We start from the raw sequence: 22,019 nt of genomic DNA on the forward strand, positions 1-22,019 counted from the left end.
GAAGGGACCTCAGGAGGTCATCTAGTTCAACCCCCTGCTCAAAGCAGGACTAACCTCAGCTGTATTATCCCAACCAGGGCTTTGTCAAGCCTCAGCTTAAAAACCTCTAAGGATGGAGATTCCACCACCTCCCTAGGTAACCCATTCCAGTGCTTCACCACCCTCCTAATAAAAAACGTTTTCCTAATGTCCAACCTAGACCTCCCGCCCTGCAACTTGAGACCGTTGCTCCTTGTTCGGTCATCTGCCACCACCGAGAACAGCCTAGCCCCCTCCTCCCTGGAACCCCCTTTCAGGTAGTTAAAGGCTGCTATCAAATCCCCCCTCACTCTTCTCTTTTGCAGACTAAACAAGACCAGTTCCCTCAGCCTCTCCTCATAAGTCCTGTGCTCCAGCCCCCTAATCATTTTGGTTGTCCTCCGCTGCACTCTCTCCAACTTGTCCACATCCTTTTTGTAGCGGGGGGCCCAAAACTGGACACAATATTCTAAATGCGGCCTCACCAATGCCGAATAGAGGGGAATAATCACTTCCCGTGACCTGCTGGCAATGCCCCTCCTAATGCAGCCCAATATGCCATTAGCCTTCTTGACAACCAGGGCACACTGCTGACTCATATCCAGCTTTTTTATCCACTGTTACCCCCAGATCCTTTTCTGCAGAGCTGCTGCCCAGCTCGTCGGTCCCCAGTCTATAGCTGTGCATGGGATTCTTCCTTCCTAAGTGGAGGACTCTGCACTTGTCCTTGTTGAACCTCATTAGATTTCTTTTGGCCCAATCCTCCAGTTTGTTTAGGTCACTCTGTATCCTATCCCTACCTTGCAGGGTATCTACCACTCCCCCCAGCTTAGTGTCGTCCGCAAACTTGCTGAGGGTGCAATCTACCCCATCCTCCAGATCATTAATAAAGATGTTGAACAAAACAGGCCCCAGGACCGACCCCTAGGGCACTCCGCTTGTGACCGGTTGCCAGCCAGACATGCAATTTGCGAACTGTGGACTAATTATAACTGACAACTAGATTTCACAATCTCGATTAACTGTTAGCATAACACTAAATTACTAGGTTTTCTAAATTATAAAATAAAATCTTCAAGTTTAGAAGGCTACCCTTTCCCTAAATGAAAGCCTATCACAACCGTTTTCTGCAAGTCCTGTATGTAACTGATAGCCAATTGTTATGACATTCAGAAGTGCCAAGTAATCTAGGTGACAAAAGCTTTTGTCCATCTTGCTATTTTGCCAATAAAAACAGCTCATATTTGATTACATAACTTCCCTCCTCCTCAAATAAAATTCAGAAATGTCTGTTAGGATTTTGTTGCTACTTTGTTAAATGCTTAGATACTTAGTTCTTACTCAGCTGTTAATAAGCACAACTTCTATTGGCCTCAAAGGGAATTTCTTTGAGTGAGGCCTGAATGAAAATCCAAGTTAGAGCTTGTGATTTGGCCCATAGAGAATGTTTGCAGTTTGCCTCTATCATCTCTCCTACTGCAAGTCTGCTAATCCAAGCTTCAGCTTTCACACAGGTACATTTCTTATCTGCATTTGTCAGATACAAGGATGAAACTTCAGAGTATACATAAAATACTTACGGATAAAAAGAAAAGTTGTAATATTGCTCAGAAATTAGACCATTCCCACTATATAGGCTAATCAAAGACAGTTTAAATATGCAAATTTACCTCATCCACTCCAGCTGGTCCAGCAGGAACACTTTGAAATTCTTTTTCTTTAGCAGCTTCTTGTGTCTTCAACACAACTTCTTCGTGTACTTTTTCAAAGAACTGGCTCTTTGCACGCTCCTCTAGATCAGCTATTTCTTCAAATTCTATCCAGTCCTAAGGAAGTTAACAAAAACAACATTCAAGCCATCTTTTCTTTAATCATAACTTTTACACATTTTAAAAATACTGCTCCCATATTTTATATCTGAGAAGGTGTGAGAGCATTTTTAATAAGAGGGGTCAGTTTCATTGTACTTGAAATTGAAGCTCTCTCATTACAGATACAGCATGAGAAGTACAAGTGTAAGTTTTCCCATACTGCTCCACTGTGCTTCAAGCCAGTTCTAGAGGGACCACTCTTAGGAGCAACAATGTAGTCCAACATCCATTTCCATTCTAATCATTGCTCTCTACTGAGACTATGAAAAAGGTGTCAGTTCCCCATACAGCTCTTTTTTATTTTTTTATAGGCACAAAAAGAGGAGGAAGAAATCTGAGAGGATTAATTACTGAAGGCCAAAGTATGTGCTGACTTACATTCTATGCAACACAACTGAATTCAGTGCAACTGCAGAGGCAATACAGTAATTTTGCCTTCTATTCATCCAGACACACACAAAAAGATATTATCACATTGCTTACCGTTAAACTGTAGTACCACCTTCTGTGAGTAACTTTTCTGCTAATGTCCTTTTCAGTGCGATTTTGTCGGTAATGCCAGTCCAAGTGATCTGCATATACATCTGTCTGTGAAGTTGTAAACCTCATTCCACAGGAGTAACACTGAATACCAGTGTACAGTCGATTTATAACACTATCATAACGCCTACAAGAGAAAAAAATTGTTAATTCTTAACATTTACTAGAAAAGTGATTAATTTTTTTTAAAAGAGTGAGAAAACATTGCAATAAAGAATGCTGGATTCTCATAACCAAACACAAAAAGAAGCGAAGCTATTATCTAACTAAAACAGCTGTCAGGTAGCACAGGTTTCCATAGTTTTCAAGTTTGAGACAGACCTAAAATGGATTCAAATTGCAAAACAATGGTCTCTAAAGTAACCATACATGAAAAAGCATACTAGCACAATGTTAGCAGTTTTAGGCTGGCTCCAATGAGCTAAAAACAAATTGATGTGAATTCTAAAAATATTGGGCCCAACTCTGCAAACTTTTGCACACATGAGAGCAGTTCCATTGACTTCAATGTGCATTTAAAATTTTTTGGTTCTATTAAAAAATATGCATCTTGTCTAATAATTAAATGTTTATAAATATATTTCACATGGAAAGGTTTTTATGCAAATGATGAGGCATTAATGAATACAATAATGATATTGACAGGTTTATTCCTTCTCCTCCCTTACTCTAAAGTGATGTCTCACAATCTTCTACAATTAAGTTCTCAAGTTGTCTTGAAACAGAAAATTAAACTACTTATATATTAGTATGTCATGACTACCCTTAGTGAACACTGAGACACATTAGTACACATACTGTTTCAGTTCTTCAACTGTAAAGTTAGTGAGGTCTGGGATGTCTTGATCCTCACTCTGGTCTTGGTCATCCTCCTCCTCCTCAGGAGCTGGCTGGGTAGAAGTTTCATTCACTTCTAGAAAGCACAGATGGAAAACTTTGTCAGTTTGCTAAGATGTCATTCTGAAACTGTTCCACTTATTCAAGGAATAAAATGAACATGATAATTCCAAATACAGCTTTATAACATTAACCAATTCAATCCAGTGCTGGAACAGCTCAAAACAAAAGTACAAAAATTAATAACTAGGTCAGTAATCTGAATTTAGGCAAGTGGTCTTCAGTGACTTCTCTAACTCATCCAAGCCCTTGGTTTTGAAAGTAATCTATGAAAGACACAAACTAAAGCAATTTCAAACTGACACAGACTGATTTATTTTCAAGTCTGCCTATATTAATCAGTTAAAACATACAAAGTAAAGTGTTCTGTAGTGTAAGTTTTAAAAGGAAGTTAGGAAACACAGTTCACTTCAACATGTGTGCCAAGATGGTCATTCCCAAACTATGGGACATCATATAAAGACAAAAGCAAATTCTTTGTTTTATTTGCCCATAACAAACTCATTCAAACACCTATTAGATAGAAGATTAGAGGACTTATATATCAAGATTTTTACTGGGAGTTCTTCACTAACTCTTGTGTTAAAATGGACAGTAAGCATAAAAGCTATACATACGTGCTGAAGTGGAATCAGTAGGTTTTGACACTTTGAGGATTCCTGTTGAAAGCAGTTTAGAGAACAACTCATTTACATCAAGCTGGCCAAGGTGATTATCAGGATATGAAAGTGGAAGGGATCCTAAGGGAAGAAAAAAAGCAGTGTTACAATATTTCATTCATTGTAATCATTCAAGAAAATCAAACCTTAACATAAAAAAGCCATACTGTTTATTTTAATGATATTCATTTAAAATATTTTTTTTTGAAAAGTTAGTTTTTAAAGAAAATAAAAGTTGCTAAATGGTTTTCTGTTGTTCATTTCTTACTAAATTACATTCCATTATATACACCACCACCAAGAATATTTATCATCCAAGCCATATTCTGAGAGAAAAAGTTAGCCCTCATATAGAAGCACCTCTATTTTGCCATTCTATTTATCTCAACCTTTCTCTCTCCTCTCCCCATGCTCCCCATTTTTCAGCTTTTTATTTACCAAATTATTTCCCTATCCCTTCTCCTTTTGTTTCGTGCCTTCTTGGTCCCTTTCTGCTAATCAGCTTTCCTTTGCAGCCCCTTCCCTCACAGTATAAAGCTTTCAAAGTGCTAATTTTGTCTGCTATCCAAGGTACCAACCATGCATACATGCTCTATAGGTTTTTGGAATGTGTTATTTTCTTAGACTGATTCTAGTAGATATTTAAGATTAATTATTTGACTTTGTTCATTTATAACATTCTGGAAACCTTTAATTTTGGGATCTGATGTGCAGGGATGAACTGCATAACTTAGCATATGCAAATCAGCCCTGGTGCATCTCCATTTGCCTTTTCACACCCACACAAAAGCAGGCCAAAATTTTATTTTCAGCATCATAGGATACCAAACAAAAACATATGGTTACATAAACTAATCAGGATTGGGCCTGACTGCTACTTGAATGGGAGACCTTCAAAAGAAATTCAAGTATTAAAGAAACTGTATTTATTATCAATTAAATGGCAATCTTCCTTGAATTAGTACTGAACCAGGGCCCCAATATAGTGCTAGGTGGCAACACACTGTCCTTTAGATGAGATGTGGACTACTTGAGTAGTTGCTAAATGCTATGAACAAAGCCTGAACACTGGTTTAAAATAGTCAACACACAATATGGGTACATACCTGCTTGATTCTGAACAAAGCTTCCAGGATTTTGTGCAAGTACTGGTAAATACGGTTGTCCTTGACTGTAAGGTCCAGGCTGAGAAGATACAGATAGACCAGGAACCTGTAAAAGTAAAGTTATGTCCTTATTTCATAGCAATTTGAATTACAAAACCTTCTTAGAAGTTAATAATAAAATGTAAGTGTCCTTAGTATAGAATCATAGAAATGTAGGACTGGAAGGGACCTTAAGAGGTCAGCTAGTCCAGTTCCCTGCACTAAGGAAGGACTAAGTATTATCTGGACTATTCCCGAAAGATGTTATTCTAACTTGTTCTTAAAAATCTCTAACAACAGAGATTCCACAACCTCCCTAGGTAACATGTTCCAGTGCTTAACTACCCTTACATTTAGGAATTTTTCCTAATGTCTAACCTAAATCTCCCTTGCTGCAATTTAAGCCCGTTATGCATTTACCTATTTATATCTATGAAGGGGGAATGCCTCCCTACATTTTTGAAGGCTTCTTATAATTTGACAACACAGCATTTCAAACTGTATTTTTATTGCCAAGCGTGGGGGAGCAGACGGGGGAGAAAGCGGCCACCTAATGAAATGCACAGGTGTTCCACGTTTATTTGTTTAACAAGTGATACTTATCTTTCTTCTAGCTATTAGGCCAGCAAATTTTAAATTCATTTTCCAAAACCAACTCACCATAGCTTCTTTTAAATTATTCCTTTTCCCCAAAATTGGGCATTAAAATACAGGTGTATGCATACCCATCTAATTTTCCAGTAAACTCCAATATGAAGTAAATATAATCAAATTTTTAGCTGAAAATTTAAATATCAGTTATATAAGAAAATGGAATCCAGAATGTCTCCAGAAAACCAACAAATGCTAGTGAATTTCAGAGGTGAAAAGCAATTTTTATAATTACTTCTGATGTAACTGCCTTCTGCAAACTGATTAGTAGTTTCCTTCAGCATATTTCTAGATTTATGCCTGTTGGCTTTCGAGTTCTTCAAAATTTTACAACTGTAAGTGGTATAAGAACACTTTTTATAAGTATTAATTTAATTAGTAATTCTTCATATCACATTCAATTTATTATCCAAGAATAAAGAACACTTGTAGAATTAGAATTTTCTAATCAATTGGCTTTGATATAGATGTTTGACACCAATTCCACCTATGAAGAGAATCTTTGCAGGACAATCATCAATATTGAAGCCAAATGACCTCACCCACAGATGAAAGGTTTCCACTAAACAGGTACCTTTCATCCAAAAGTTTGAGTGCCAAAATCCCATATTTCCTAATAACCTACTTCCCTCATGAGGACCCTACATTTTACAACTCGTACAGGGCTAGCTGAAAAAACCCAATGTGCACTGCATACCCTATACATATCCAAACGAGCTTTGTCCCACTTATTTACACTTGTTCGATAGCGTTTGGCCTCTACTGCCTATTTCTCTTGCAGAAAGTTTGGTTGTGTTTATATGTACCTACGTTTAATGTTCTCCATGGAATTCATTTTGTGCGAAGGTAGTTAAATACTGCATGTGATTTATAATTCCAATCACAGCTATTTTTGCACTCAAGTGGGGAACGGAAATATACCCATTTTCATTATTGTTTTTATCAGGTTACACTTTCAGGTGTACACACACGACAGGAGAACTTTAAAACGTAACTGGAAAATATTTAAACCTATAAAAAATTAATTTTTTTCTTAACAGATTAGGATGTTTCTCTAAAAAAACTAATTTGGAACCAAAATTATCAGACTATGTCCCTTCAAAATTATTATTGTTATTCAAATTAAGCTTTTTCTTTATTTGAAACCATCTGTTGGGTTGCTGTCTCCTAACCCCTCATAAAGTCATAAAATTTTGCTATACAGATGTAGGCGAGTTTAATGCTAAACAATCTTACCTGCTGTGGTTGCTGAGTATTTCCTACTGACATAGAATTAGGTAAGCTATTGAAATTTCCATATTGAGGACCCTGAAGATTCTTGTCATCAAAATAATGTCCAGATGCTCTGCTAAGTGGATTGGGGAAGTTCTGTGCTCCAGGGCCTTGTGGCCCATTAAAATTTGGTCCTTGAGAGGCATCAAACATTTCAGGTCTCTGGAACTGCATACTATGGGATGGTCCATTGTAAGTCTGATTGGGATGTTCACTGTATGGACCAGTTTGCCCATAAGGTAGTGTTTCCAGTCTTGAGGCAGAAGGATTAGCTACATTTTCAAACCTTGGACCTTGAAGGCCAAGGGGCATAGCAAACCTTGAAGCTGGCTGGTGTTGAGGACCATCAAACCTTTGAGGTACTGGTGTATCAAATCGTGGCTGCTGACCAGGTGGTCCATCAAACCTAGGAGGTGTCTGTTGACCAGGTGCCCTTTCAAATCTTGGGCCAGGCTGTCCATGTAATCCATCAAATCTTCGCAAAAGGGATAGCTGACCAGGTTGACCATCAAATCTGGACGAATGACAGCCATCGAATCTTGGACCAGTCTGACCCAGAGGCCCTTCAAATCTAAGTCCACCCCCCGTCTGAACTGAGGGACCCTCAAACCTAGGACCAAGCCCTGGCTGGACATGTGGACCCTCAAACCTGAGGCCACATCCTCCCTGGACATGTGGCCCTACAGATTGACCATGAGACCCCTCAAAACGCAGGCCTCCTCCTGGCTGACCATGTGGCCCCACAGGCTGACCATGTGGCCCCTCAAACCGCAGACCACTCCCTGGTTGACCATGGGGCCCCATTGACTGGATGTGTGGCCCTTCAAACCTGAGACTACTCCCTGGTTGACCATGAGGTCCCATAGGCTGACCATGGGGTTCATCAAATCTGAGTCCACCCCCTGGTTGGCCATGAGGCCCCATGGGTTGACCATGGGGTCCCTCAAACCTGAGACCACCCGATGGCTGACCATGAGGCCCTTCAAACCTGAGGCCACCCACAGTTTGACCTGCAGGCCCCTCAAACCTGCGACCACCTACAGGCCCCTCAAACCTTAAAGCACTGCCTACTTGCCCCAGCGGGCTTTCAAACCTCAGTGCACTGCCAGTACCTACTTGCCCAAGGGGCCCCTCAAACCTGAGGGGGACTCCTATCTGACCTGGTGGCCCATCAAATCTCAGGGCACCCCCTCCTCCTGCCTGTCCCAGTGGCCCATCAAACTGAGAGGCAGCACCTCCTCCCACCTGACCTAGTGGCCCCTCAAACCGCATAGAAGCCTGTGCAGGTGTTCCTTCAATTCTAGGACTTGAATTGTTAGAAGGTCCATCAACAAAATGACCTGCTTGTCCATCTCCCCCCCTAGCAGGCTGTCTAGGTGAGCCATCAAATAGAGGTCTGTCTTCCATTAGTGCACCTAATCTCTGCTTTACATCAATGCCCCCAAGTCTTGATCCTGGACTCTCTGTAAATGATGCCTTCTCTGAATCTTCGTATCTAGGTCTCTTGAAACGTTCACTGAATGGGGATCTCGGGTCCTCTCGAACACCTAAAATTTTAAAAAATAGTTACTTAATGAAATTCTACAAGTTACCTAACCTCGACAATATAAAAATAAAATATGTACCGCTCTGTCCAAGCAATTGTCTTTCTTCACGATTATCAAATTTGCAGAATCCATCTCCTTCAATTTTCTGAAATTCTGGTGTACTTTTCCCTTGTTGTCTTAGTGCATCTATAAATTCATCTGATTCTCCCCAGCTATCATAAGGATCAAAGTTTTTAGAACTTCTTGTTCCTTTGGAAGAACTTTGCTCTTCATGTCTTCGCCGACTCTCAAGTGGTGAAAGATTATCAGCATAAGGTCTATTGCCACTAATAGGAGAATGCCGTCTTGACCTTTCTCCAAATTGCTCTTTTCTGTCAAATTGTCCTCCACGTTTACTTTTTGTTTGCTCACATTCTATTCCAGAAAGCAATGCATCAGTCAAATGATAGTCTAAAATATCATCAGGATCTAACAGATCAAGTCTTGGAAATGAATGCTGAACTTGTGTTCTTTTCAATTTAGCTTTATGTTCATAGTATGTTAATTCAGCATCAGACAGAAGGGGTTTCTTCTTCATACCACACTTTTCTTCTGTAGGACTATCCCACACATTGCATCTGTGCTTTCCTTCCTGATATTGGAACAGTTGACGAATCTGATGAGCTACAACAAGGAACTCATCTTGTGTTATTTCACCAGATGTCAGACGTTCATTTGCCTACAATGTATAAAAATGTAAACAAATTTTAGATTTAAAAAAAAACACATTTTTAATACAATTCGGCACAAAACAGATCTAAAAAGGGAGGAAGTGTTGCATTATACATCAAGAATATTTAAACTTGTTCTGATGTCCAGAAGGAGGTGAGAGGTAAGTAGTTTAAAGTCTCTGGATAAAGAAAGAAAAAATAGGGATGATGTCATGCATGCGACCACCAAAGCAGGAAGAGGGGATGGATGAAGCATTTCTAGAACAATTCTAAAAACAGAAATATCCAAAACACAAGACCTGGTAACTACCCAGACTTTTGCTGGAAAAGTAATATGGCAAAACACAAAATTTCCAGTAAGTTCTTTGAGTGTATTAGGGACAACTTTGTTTCAGAAAGTGGAGGAAGTAACCAAGGGGACAGCTATTTTAGACTTGATTCTGACCAACAGGGAGACATTGGTGGTGAATATGAAGATGGAAGGCAATATGTATGAAGCAAAAACAATGAGAGTTCTGTGGCACTTTAAAGACTAACAAATTTAATTTTAGCAGGCATAAGCTTTCGTGAGGCTCAGCTCACTTCGTCATTTTCTACCTCTGCATCTGATGAAGTGAGCTGAGCCTCACGAAAGCTTATGCCTGCTAAAATTTAATTTGTTAGTCTTTAAAGTGCCACAGAACTCTCATTGTTTTTGCTATATACAGACTAACACGGCTACCCCTCTGGAACTCTTCAATATGTATGAAAGTGATCATAATGCTAGATTTCTTGATTCTATGGAAAGAAGGTGCAAGGGCAGCCGAATAAGGACAACGGACTTAAACCCCCCCAGATTTTAACAAACTTAGAGAACTGGCAGGGAAGGTCCCATAGGAAGAAAATCTAAGTGAAAAAATTGTTCAGGAGAGCTAGCAGTTTCTTAAAGAGACAATATAGGTACAACACCAAACTATCCCAATGAGAAGAAAAGATGTGAAGATTAAGGGGCCAATATGGCTTCGTCAGGATCTCTTTCCTTTTGATTTTCAGGTCATTACTCCTACAGAAAGTGGACAAATGAACAGATTGCTAAGGAGGAAAACAAAAGAATAGCACAAGCTTATGGTGACAAAATGAGAAAGGTTAAGACACAACGTGAGTCACATCTAGCAAGGGACATAAAAAGCAGTAAGACGATGTTCCTTAAATATATTAGAAAAAAGAGAAAGATGAAGGCAAGAGCAGGTCCTCTACTAAGCAAGGAACGAGAGCAAATAACTGGCAACATCAAGAAGGCTGAGATGTTTAATGCATATTTTGTTTCAGTGTTCACTAGAAAGGTTAATGGTGACCAGAAACTCAACATAATTAATATTAAAAAGGGAGAAGAAACAAGCCAATAGTCAGCCTAACTTAGACACCTGGAAAAAATTCTGGAACAAAGTATTAATCAATTTTTAAGCACCTAGAGGATAAAACAGTTACTAACCTTTTGTAACTATTGTTCTTCAAGATGTGTTGCTCATGTCCATTCCATGCTAGGTGTGTGTGCGCCACGTGCACTGTTGCCGGAGATTTTTCCCTCAGTGGTATCCGAAGGGCCAGCTCTAGCACCCTCTGGAGTTGCGTGCATATGCACCAATATAAGGGGTACTACCAGCTCCACAGCCCTCTCAGTTCCTTCTTACCAGTAACTCCAACAGAGGAGTAAGTAGGGCAGGTTGATGGAATGGACATGAGCAACACATCTCGAAGAACAACAATTACGAAAGGTTAGTAACCTTTTTTTTTTCTTCGAGTGCTTGCTCATGTCCATTCTATGTTAGGTGACTCACAAGCAGTGTCCGTGGAGATAGGCTCGGAGTTCATGGATGTTCTGATTGCAACCTTGCTCTCCCGAAACTGGCATCATCACAGGCTTGTCGGATGATGGCACAGAGGGACGTGAAGATATGGACTGATGACGTCACAGCCCTGCAGATGTTCTGAATCGGTATCTACATGAGGAACACTGCTGACGACGCCTGTGTTCTTGTAGAATGAGCTGTCATGACAGCCGAAGGCAGGACCTTTGCCTGCTCATAGCAAGCTTGGATGCAGGCAGCAATCCAGGACAAGATCCTTCGGGATGACACTGGGAGACCTTTCATCCTGTCTGCCACAGCCGTAAAAAGTTTAGCCTTTCAGTATAGAAGGCCAGGGCCCGTCTAACATCTAAAGTATTTAGCGCCCTTTCCTCATAAGTGCTATGAGGCTTTGGAAAGAAGACAAGCAGAAAAATGTCCTGATTGATATGGAACTGTGACTCCTCCTTTGGTACGAAGGCCAGGTCAGACCCTGGTCCTTTAAGTGGAGCAAACAGTCCAAGATGAACTGCAGAGAAGACCGAGATGGAGAAAGATTCCATTCAGAGGCCCAACAAGTGAAACGCTTCCATTAAGACCAGTAGGTAGCCCTGCTACAGGGTTTTCTGCTACCTAGTAAGACTTGGTGGACCTGCTCGGGGTTCAGCCACACAGCAGGCATGCCATCAGGTGTAAGGAGGCAAGCCTTAGGTGAAGCAGCTGGCCGTGCTCTTGCACAATCAAGTCCAGACAGGGTGGGAGCACTAGTGGGGCTGCCACCATGAGTTCTAGCAGCATGCTGAACCAATGCTGACGTGGCCATGCTGGGGCTATCATGATAACTTTCACCTTGTCCCTCTTGATCTTTAGGAGGACCTTGTGAACCAAGTGGATCGGTGGGAATATGTACAGCAGGTCGTCTGCTCATGATAGCAGAAAGGCATCGGAAAGGGACCCCTTGTTGAGCCTGTGCATCGAACAGAACTAATGGCATTCCCTGTTGCCGGGTGGCAAACAGGTCCACCTGGAGAGTCCCCCACCTCTGGAAGATAACCCTAGCAACCTACAGGTAAAGAGACCACTAATGGTGAGAGGAAAAGGACCTACTGAAGTGACCTGTCAACACATTCCAGTCTCCCAGGAGGTATGAGGCCTCTAGGTCAGCAGTTTCCAACTTTTCGAATGTGTGGACCCCTTTACAACCTCCAAACATTTCAGAAACCAACACATGCTACTAGTTTTATTTGAAAGTGTACATTTTTTTGGTGAGGATGTTATTTTTCTTTTCCACGGACCCCCTGTAATAGCTTCACGGACCATCAGGGGTCCACGGACTACAGGTTGGGAACCGCTACTCTAGGTGAATGGCATGCTTCACGGAGAAGTCCCACAGCCAGATGGCCTCCTGACAGAGCTGAGGATCAAGCTCTCCCTTACTTGTTGACTCAAAACACTGACGCAGTCTTGTCTGTCAAGACCTGCACAGCATTGCCTGAGAGCTGGTAGAGGAATAGCTTGCAGGCCAAGCATATTGAATTCCCTGATATTTATATGCAGGGATAGTTCTTCCTGGGACCAAAGTCCTGAGACTGCCGAGGTGGGCTCCCCACCCCAGGTCTTACGTGTCCAATACTAAGGTCACTGTTGGCCACAGGGCTGCAAAAAGTACCCCTTTCATCACAGAATGCAGGTCTGACCACCAAGTCAAAGAAGCTAAGATTAATTGCAAAATCATGAGAACGGAGTCCAACTGGTCTCTGCCTGGGGAGAAGATTGAGGCAAGCCACATTTGCAGAGGTCTGAGGTGTAGCGGCGCATACTGCACTATGTAGATACATGCTGCCATGTGTCCTAACAGCTTGAGGCATACCTGAGCAGTCGTAACTGTGACCCAGGCAATTAGATCCAACGTAGTTCTGAACCTACTGGCCTCCAGTAGGTAGGCCTTGGCCTGAGTGGAGTCAAGCACTGTCCCAATAAATTCTATTCTCTGCACCGGATCAATGTTGATTTCTGTTAATTTATCAACAGACCCAGCATCTCAAAGGTGGCTTGTACCACATTGTTGCTGAGCTGGATCTGCACCCTCAAGTAGCCTTTGATCAGCCAATCATCAAGGAACGGGCAAAACTGTATGCTTCAACATATGAGGTAAGCTGCAACTATTGCCGTACACTTAGAGAAAACTCATGGGGCCGGTGACAGACTGAAGGGAAGTGCAGTAAATTGGTACTGGCACTGGCCCACCACAAACCTAAGGAATCTTCTGTGTCCATGGAAGATGGAGATGTGGAAATACACATCCTTTAAATCCAGGGCAGCATACCAGTCTCCTGGATTCAGGGAGGTGATGATGGAGACCAGGAAGATCATGCGGAACCTCAGCTTCTTGAGATATTCATTGAGGCGACGCAGGCCCAGGATGGGCTGTAGGCCCCCTTTGGCCTTCAGGATTAGAAGAATCAGGAGCAGAACCCCTTCCCTCTCAAGTCTTGCGGAAATTCCTCTATGACCCCCACCCATAGAAGGGCTTACACCTCCTGGACAAGAAGTTACTCATGAGAAGGATCCCTGAAGAGGGATGATGGGGAGGGACAGACACAAACTGGAGGGTGTACCCCACTGTTATGATACTGAGTACCCAACCGTCTGATGTTATTGAAGATGAAGGATGAAAGGTGGTCCAAAAACAAAAGGGGGTTGGATCCTGGTTTGAGACTGGTAAATCATCCTTGGGTGTGCCTTCAAAATGCCTGCCTGTTCCCATCGGGATACAGTCTTGAGCTAGACTGGGAAGCTGAGGAAGAAAGTAGTGCTTGATGGCCCTTGTAACACTTTTCTTTCCATTTATAGGGTTGTGCCTGGTCAGCCCCGAAAACCTGGGAGGCTGCTGGGGTCTAAAATGCTTCCTGGAGACCAGGGGCGAATACAGGCCTAGGGAGCTCAGCGTGGCCCTGGATCTTTGAGGTCCTGCAGCTTGGTACCTTTCTGTTCAGAGAATAGAGATGCCCTTTGAAATGGAAGTCTTGCACTAACTGCTGGACCTCATGCGAGAGACCCGATGACTGCAGTCACGAACAGCGCCTTATGGTGACTTGCGACACCAACGTTATGGCCATATCTAAGGCTGCCTGAAAAGAGGCCCTGGCCACCAACTTGCCTTCTTCCAGGATGGCCAAGAATTCCTGCCTTGACTTCTGTGGCTGTCCTGTGGAGTCCTTAAACTTGGCCACTGAGTCCCAGATGTTGAAATATCTCCCCAGCAATGCCTGCTGGTTGTAGATACGGAGCTAAAGGCTGACTATTGAATACACTTTTCGCCTGAACAAATCCAGTTTTTTTATCTATTTATTTTTCGGGGTGGTGCTCACTTGTTCCTGTCTGTCCCCCTCATTAGTGGCTGAGACCACCAGGGGCCCCGCAGGGGGAGGGAGGACATGTATTCAAACCCCTTGGCCTGTATATAATATTTATTCTCTGCCCTTTTCAAGGTCAGGGGCAAAGAGGAAATTATCTGCTATAGCACCATAAGCAATCTCAACACGCCTTCAAGGACTGGGTAGGGCCACTTTGGAGGGGGCCACTGCAGCCAAAATGTCAAAAAGGCTGTCCATGGGCTCTTTTAGTTCCTCAGCCTCCAGTCCCAAACTTGTGGAGACCCATTTGAGAGCTCTTGATGGGTCCCTGAAGTTGTCCGGTGTAACAGGTTAGGGATGACAAGGACGCATCTAGGGACAACAAGGAAGAGGCTAGCACCACGAGAGAGGCTGGTTCTTCCTTCTCTACTTGGTCACCCCTACTGGGGCCCCTGTTGGATCTCGGTACTGGGGCCAGAGTCCAATTCGGGATCTGGTACAGGTTGGGATGACCCTGTGGCTCACATCTCAGATTCAACCAAGAATGACCAGTGGGAGGGAGTTCCTGGTTCTGGGGGAAACCCCACAGGTTCCAGTATTGCCATTGGTGGCGAAGCATTGGCAGTTGGTCCGGCACCAAAGTCCAGTGGGTAAGCTGGGTGCCGGTGTCTTCTCAGAGGTGGGATGGATTCTCCTTTGGACTTTGGTGAGCCATTGGTGAAGCTGTTCCTGCTTTCACCTGCTGGCGGTGATAGTGCACAGTGCACATGAATGCCTGGGAGCCAGATACTGTAGTGACGGGCCCATGGAGGGCTTCCCTCTGGGAAGTGCTCCGACCAACAATGCCGTGGAAGAGGCCAACGATCCTAGTACTCTCCCATCCCTGATAGCCCTGGCTGGTAAGAGGTCTCAGGACATGGGTGGTACCAGGAGGGACATCAAGCCCTTTGCCACCTGGAATGCCTCTGGTGTCGAGGGCGCCCGAAGTTGCAAGGTGCCCTGACCACCCCGAGGAGTCAGTGGTGCTCCTGGACTGGGCTGAGTGCTGCCCTGGGTGGAGTAGCCATCTCCAACCATGTCTCTAGGGAGGACAAGTGGCCCGACACAGGTCTCACCTCATCGGCCGCTCCCTGCTTCTCCCTCTTCAGCCCCAGAGAGCGTCCTCTTTCTTGTGCTTCTTCCTTGGCACAGGAGATGGAGAATGATGCTGGGAAGAGCAGGGTGCTGGAGGAGCATTCTGCATGGAGGCTGAAGTGCTCAATGCCGAATTGGAGTGGCACAGCTTCAAGGCTGGTCTGAATGCTGCGTCCATGAGACAGCCTTCAGACAAATGTCTGAGTGCGCAGCCGGAAGTCCCTGCAGATCTTACACTTGTCTTCATTGTGAGTTTCCCCGAGGCACTTTAAGCAGCTCAAATGTGGGTCGCTTACTGGCATGAGCTTGTTGCAGGTAGCACACAGCTTGAAGACAGGGGCATATCCTGTCTCTGGAGTGACATCCCTCAATGGGACCACTATCTACACTAACTATACTACACACTAATAACTACATTTTTAACTATAAAGCTATGTACAAGATAATTCAGTCCAAAGCACTGAAAAAAGACTTTCAAGATAAGAGAGTCGTTCCAAGCAACCACCATAAGGTGGTAAGAAGGAACTGAGAGGGCAGAAGGGCCGGTAGCGCCCCTTATACCATGACCCCAGAGGGTGCTAGAACCAGCCCTACGGATATCACTGAGGGAAAAATCTCTGGCAACAGTGCACATGGCATGCACACACCTAACATGGAATGGACATGAGCAAGCACTCAAAAAAAATAGGGTGATAAGGAAAAGTCAGCCAAGAACAAGAACAAGAACAAATCATTCCAGCCCAACCCAATTTCCTTCTCTAACAGGGCTAATGGCCTAGTGGATGGGCGGAGGCAGCAAATGTGATAGATCTTGATTTTAGTAAGGCTTTTGAAAGTCCCATATAACAGTCACATAACCAAACTAGAGATATGTGATTTAAATGAAATTACTATAAAGTGGGTGTACAATTAGTTGAAAGACAGTATTCAAAGAGTAGTTATCAATGGTTTGCTGTCAGTCTAGGGGGGCCTATCTAGTCGGGTCGGACAGGGGTTAGTCCTGGAACCGGTACTATTCAATATTTTCATTAATGACTTGGATTTTGGAGTGGAAAGCATACTTATAAGATGTGTGGATGACACCAAATTGGAAGGGGTTGTAGCACGTTGGAGGACAGGATAAGAATTCAAAACAACCTTGATAAATTGGAGAATTGGTCTGAAATCAACAAGATGAAATTCAATAAAAACAAGTGCAAAGTACTATACTTAGGAAGGAAAATCAAATGTCTAAGTGCAAAATGGGGAATAATTGACTAGCCTGTAGTACTGAAGAACAGGATCTGGGGATTATAATGGATCACTAACTGAATAGGAGTCAACAATGTGATGCAGTTGCAAAAAAAAAAGGCTAATATCTGGAGTGTATTAACGGAGTATTATGTGTAAGCCAAGAGGTAACTGTTCCACTTTATTTGGCACTGGTGAGGCCTCAACTGAAGTACAAAGTCCATTTTTGGGCACCACACTAAAAAAGATATGGACAAATTGGAGAGTCCAGAAGAGAGTAACAAAAATGATACAAGGTTTAGAAAACTTGACCTATTAGGAAAATGTTAAAAAAAAACCTGGGCACATTTAGTCCTGAGAAAAGATGACTACTGGTGAAACCTGGTAACAGTTTTCAAATATGTTAAGGCTATTGCAAAGAATACGGGGATCAATTGTTCTCTCTGTTCACTGAAGGTAGGACAAGAAGAAATGGACTTAATCTGCAGCAAGAAAACTTAGATTAGATATTAGTAAAAACTAACTAACTATAAAGTCAGTTAAGCTCTGGAATAGGCTTCCAAGAAAGGTTGTGGAATCCCCATCATTCGAGGTTTTTAAGAACTGATTGGACAAATACCTGTCAGGGATGGTCTACATTTACTTGGTCCAGTCTCAGCACAGGGGGCTGGACTTAATCTGTCAAGGTCCCTTCCGGGCTTACATTTCTATGATAATAATTATATGTTACCTTTTTAAGTAGCTCTCTCTTGCTTGCAGAGGTCAGTTCTTTGGGAATCTGCAAATTGGCATCCACACTTAAACGATGCTGTTGCTTTGGTGCTCGAAGCGACAAAATTCCTTTACCAGCTGCCCAGATCTCCCTGTGCCTCTGATGAGGAGATTTACTAGGTCCTTGATGTTCTTCATTCTGTTGTGAACTGAAAACAACAAAATCAGGTTATTTAAAATATACATTGTTTCTTTACACAATAAATAAATATATATATATTGCACTCACACTACTACTGATTCCATCTAGATTTTATATATACTGCAGCCACAACTAAATCTGAACGTCAACAATTTCACTATCGTTTGCCAGTAAAAATGTTTAAATGACAAACTCCAGTTGCTTTCGTAATTTCAATACTGCATCCCAATCTTGCTCCTATTGGAGTCAATGTCAAAATTCCCATGGATTTCAGCAGAAGCAGGATCAAGCTCAAAATCAGTAACTTACTTTTTACTTTCCTCCCAACCAGATTTCCATCTTTTGCTCGATTTGGAACCTTGCCAATTTTCCACATTCTCCTTTGGCTCTGGGGTGGACTTTGTAGAATGCTGATTAGCAATTTCCTGTGGTCTGTCTTCTTGAGTTTTTTTCATTCTCCTTGGATCTCGTGCATCCTGTTTAAGGTTCCTCTTATTGGAATTTCTTTCTTCTCTTGTAGTTAGTGCAAACTCCTCAACATGAGATTGCTTAGGCCCTGATTGACGGAGCTTTCCGATTTTAGGAATCGAGGAAGTAGGAGATAGACTTCTCAGTCTTCTTTTGGGTGATCTCCTATCTCTTCTCTTTGGTGAATGGGTAGATGGCGATCTAGACTTAGGAGAGCGTGATCGGGACCTTTTTCTGTTACTTGATCTTCCTAGTTTTCCAACCTGTTTTTCTGACTCTTCTGTAGTAGTGTCCTGTTTTTGAACAATGCCATTAATTATTTTATTTCTGCTGCCAACAGGTCTGTGTTCAGATGTCTTATGTTCCTCTTTTTCTTTTTTCTCCATACTTTTTCTCTTTTCCTTTGTGTCATCATCTTTGCCATCTGGCTTCTCTTGAAGATGCTTTTTTAATCTTGGATCTCTTTTACTAATTTCAGATACTTTCATATTCTCGCATTCCTGGCTTTTAGCATCTTTCGCATGGGATAGCTTGCTTTTCAAAGGAGATGGTGATTTAGATTTTGCATCTATCTGATCAAGTTCTTTCTTCTGAGCTTTTTCACTTGATTTTAACTTATCTTGCTTTGATGAATTTTGTTTTTCAGCCTGCACTGTTTTGTTTGCCTTAATATCAGATTGATTTGTTGCGATAGATAGAAATTCTTTCCTATGACTTTGATCTTTAGCATGAGAAGAATGTTGAGCCATCCTATTAAGACGAGGATCTCTGTTTACTACTTTGACATCATGAAACTGAGAAGATGGAGATGATCTGTTTTTTTCAGATTGCACAGAAACCTGGTGAGGGGCTTTGACTGTCATGTGAGGAGTCTGTGAAACATGTTGTTTGGAAGGTGCTTGAACTGAACTCATGGTGGATGCCCCTTGTTGAACACTAAGAGAAACTGCCTAAAATGGGGGGGGAAAAAAGATAGCACATAAAATTTAAGCCCTACAATTTCCAATATTATTCAGCTACTCTGCATCTTGAAAATCAACTACAGAAGAAAAATATTTGAAAGTTAATGATTATTCCAGTTTAATTCAAAATAATCAAGCCCAGGACCAGTCCTCTAAAGCACTTGTTTTGTAATGCAATAGCATTACAGAAAAAAGAAATGAGGACCAAGTGGAAAAACAATGAAATGTCATTGGTAAATAAAAGACTACTTAAAAATATAAAATCTATCAAAACGTCAAGTAATATTTCTCATTATTGTATTTCAGCGTCTTTCCAATGTATTCCAAGAAATCATAAAAAAGTAGAAATTCAGAACACGAACACACGCTAGGCATGGTGAGAGTGCCACCTTTGGCTTTTGGGAGACAAATCTGACATGACTGTTGAAAATATTTATCTAGGCTTCCTGCTCCAGTCTCTCTATTTTAGGAACAAATGTGCTTTCGAAGAATGACTGGAATAAAGATTGCTGAAAATGCATGATTTGTGCACTTTTAATATGTTTAGATACATCACTTTGGGAAACCAAAAACAACAGAAGTTGTATTAAAAAATAAAAAAAAGTTGTAATAAAAAGCCTTCCCTCACTTCATCTTTGAATTACCAAAAAAAAAAAAATCACTAAGATATTTTGAGGTAATACATATTTAATCCTAAAGCCCCAAATTTTACAATTAGCTCCACATGGGAAGATAGAATAAAGCCCTGCTCCTGCAATTGTAAGACAACTTGGCTTGTCCAAAATGGAGAAAACTGCTACAATCCACTACAGCAAACAGTGTAGCCAAGACACTATTTTATAAATATTTCAAAAAGGAAAAATTTCCATTTGTTTAGTTCAAAATAAAATCCTCCATGACAAAACTCTGTAATTACCCTACTCACCAACTGTGCTTTAGTCTGTTCTAGCTCCAGCTCTAATTTTTTCTGTTGAAGTTCCAACAACTGTTTTTGCTTTGCCAGCAGTTGTTGTCTTATTAGTTGCTCTTGTGTTAAATTCTTTTGTATTTCAGGAACAGCTGGAGGAGTTGAGGCACCAGATGAACTGACTGTAGAAGTAGGTGTGGGGGGTTCCTCAGGCTACAAAAAATAAATAAATTTTAAGGATATTATAACTCTTGGAGGGAGAAACAAGTGGAAGAGGTCCAAAGTTCTATCCAAATCTCATTTAACTGCTGTACAAATACCTTTAATTTCATTTGTATTACAATTTACCAACTGTAAATTAGTTTTGTGATTTCATGAAAAGATTAATTAGAACATTTAAAATTTTGCTCAATTCCAATTTGCAAACAGTAATAGTTGTAAGCACAGTCATTTAATAAATTTACAAATATTCAGCATTTTAGTTAAAACTCCAATTTTGTCATGTGAAAGAAAAACCCAACTAATCTCTAAATAACAGAACTTTGTCTTACCTTTCTGCCTATACAGATCATCTACTTCTTAAAAATTCTTTAATACTGGCTTACGTCAGCAAAATGGGACACGTAAACAATGAAAACTGTATATCACCATCTGCTCATGCAGAAATCATATTAAAACTTACCGATTTATTTAAAAACTTAGGATTCACATGGATGCTAGAAGTATTCACATTTGGGGGTAGAGGTTTAATTGGCCAAGCAGGATCTAATGAGTTGACTCTGACATCAAGAGCATACAGTTTCTTCAAAGGGAAAATTTCATCCCAGGTGGAGCGTAATTTAAATAAACTTTTCCTAGTATTTTCATCCACCTAAAAACAACAGAACAATTCTATGGCTTGTTAAGTTAATATAAAACAACTTTAGTACATTTTTAAAAAAATTTATAATTTCAGATATTTAATTCTATATGTGCACTGATTTGGAAACTTTATCCTTTCATAAAATCTTTAATGAACACAGCTGAGTATTTAGAACTAGACAAATTGTTCTAAGAAATGTACAATTATTCCAACAGGATCAAATACAGCACCTATCCAATGTAGGTTTTAATTTAGAAGCATATGTCAGTTATTCTATGAAAAGCTTAAAATGGTACAAATGTATAAATGTGGATTTGCTGTTTGAAAGGCATTTGATGGTTTCATACCATATTACATCCGCCTCCTTAATAAGCTTTTATTTTTGTATATCAAGATGCCCAAATCTCTTAATTTTGCCCAATTTCTGTAAAAATAATTTAAATACTAACAGCCAAAAAAACTACAGAATATATAATTCTATAGATATTGACAAAGTGGATATTGATAGCAAATCAGAGAACAGCCATCTAAATTTTCTGATTTACTGAGTTTTCAAACCATTTAGACATCAGTTTTGTGCATTACAACACCTTAGTTTGTTTTTGCTCAACAGTTACATCATTGGAAAACAATTTGAATAAATGTAGCAAAAAAGAAAATTAGCTAGAAGTCAATTAAAGTTTTTGTTTAATTGTTTAAGTACAATTAGAGTGTTCACTCTCTAACATATTTATCTTTTTACATGCTCTTTCAATAGCTTCAGGCATCCTACCAAGAGGTCAATTAGAAATTTATATTAAAAACATCCAACTGGTAAAGTACTTGCTTAATTAATAAAGTTATAATTGGAAGACCCTTAACTCAATGTACCTCAACAGCTGTCCATAGTCCATGTTTTTTAAGTCAATACATTTTTGCTTTTTAGAAATTTTTACTGCAGTGCTAATTTTTCAAGAAAAACTGATGCAAGACATAAAATGACCTCCCAAATTATAGTAAGTTTAAAACTAAATTGAAGCAATCCAAAGAATTTCCATTAGTAGTGTACTCT

The 22,019-nt window shown here is 40.9% G+C and overlaps 1 protein-coding gene across 2 annotated transcripts in view; it reads right to left on the reverse strand.

Annotated features, from left to right (window-relative positions):
• Positions 1 to 22,019, reverse strand: part of PCF11 (PCF11 cleavage and polyadenylation factor subunit) — a 39,921-nt gene that overhangs the window by 9,523 nt on the left and 8,379 nt on the right. For both annotated transcript variants that reach the window (XM_067568952.1, XM_067568943.1), the window contains exons 3-13: positions 20,789 to 20,977; positions 20,125 to 20,319; positions 18,079 to 19,187; positions 17,587 to 17,776; positions 8,679 to 9,318; positions 7,018 to 8,600; positions 5,092 to 5,197; positions 3,944 to 4,066; positions 3,228 to 3,342; positions 2,373 to 2,556; positions 1,689 to 1,844 (exon numbers count right to left, since the gene is read on the reverse strand). In XM_067568952.1, the coding sequence (XP_067425053.1) occupies positions 1,689 to 1,844; positions 2,373 to 2,556; positions 3,228 to 3,342; positions 3,944 to 4,066; positions 5,092 to 5,197; positions 7,018 to 8,600; positions 8,679 to 9,318; positions 17,587 to 17,776; positions 18,079 to 19,187; positions 20,125 to 20,319; positions 20,789 to 20,977 (4,590 nt within the window). The remainder of the gene's footprint in view (positions 1 to 1,688; positions 1,845 to 2,372; positions 2,557 to 3,227; positions 3,343 to 3,943; positions 4,067 to 5,091; positions 5,198 to 7,017; positions 8,601 to 8,678; positions 9,319 to 17,586; positions 17,777 to 18,078; positions 19,188 to 20,124; positions 20,320 to 20,788; positions 20,978 to 22,019) is intronic.

The sequence above is a fragment of the Emydura macquarii genome, unplaced genomic scaffold (assembly GCF_026122565.2).
Source record: "Emydura macquarii macquarii isolate MOO-44397 ecotype Brisbane River unplaced genomic scaffold, CSIRO-AGI_Emac_v2 contig_318, whole genome shotgun sequence".
Lineage (NCBI taxonomy): Eukaryota > Metazoa > Chordata > Testudines > Chelidae > Emydura > Emydura macquarii.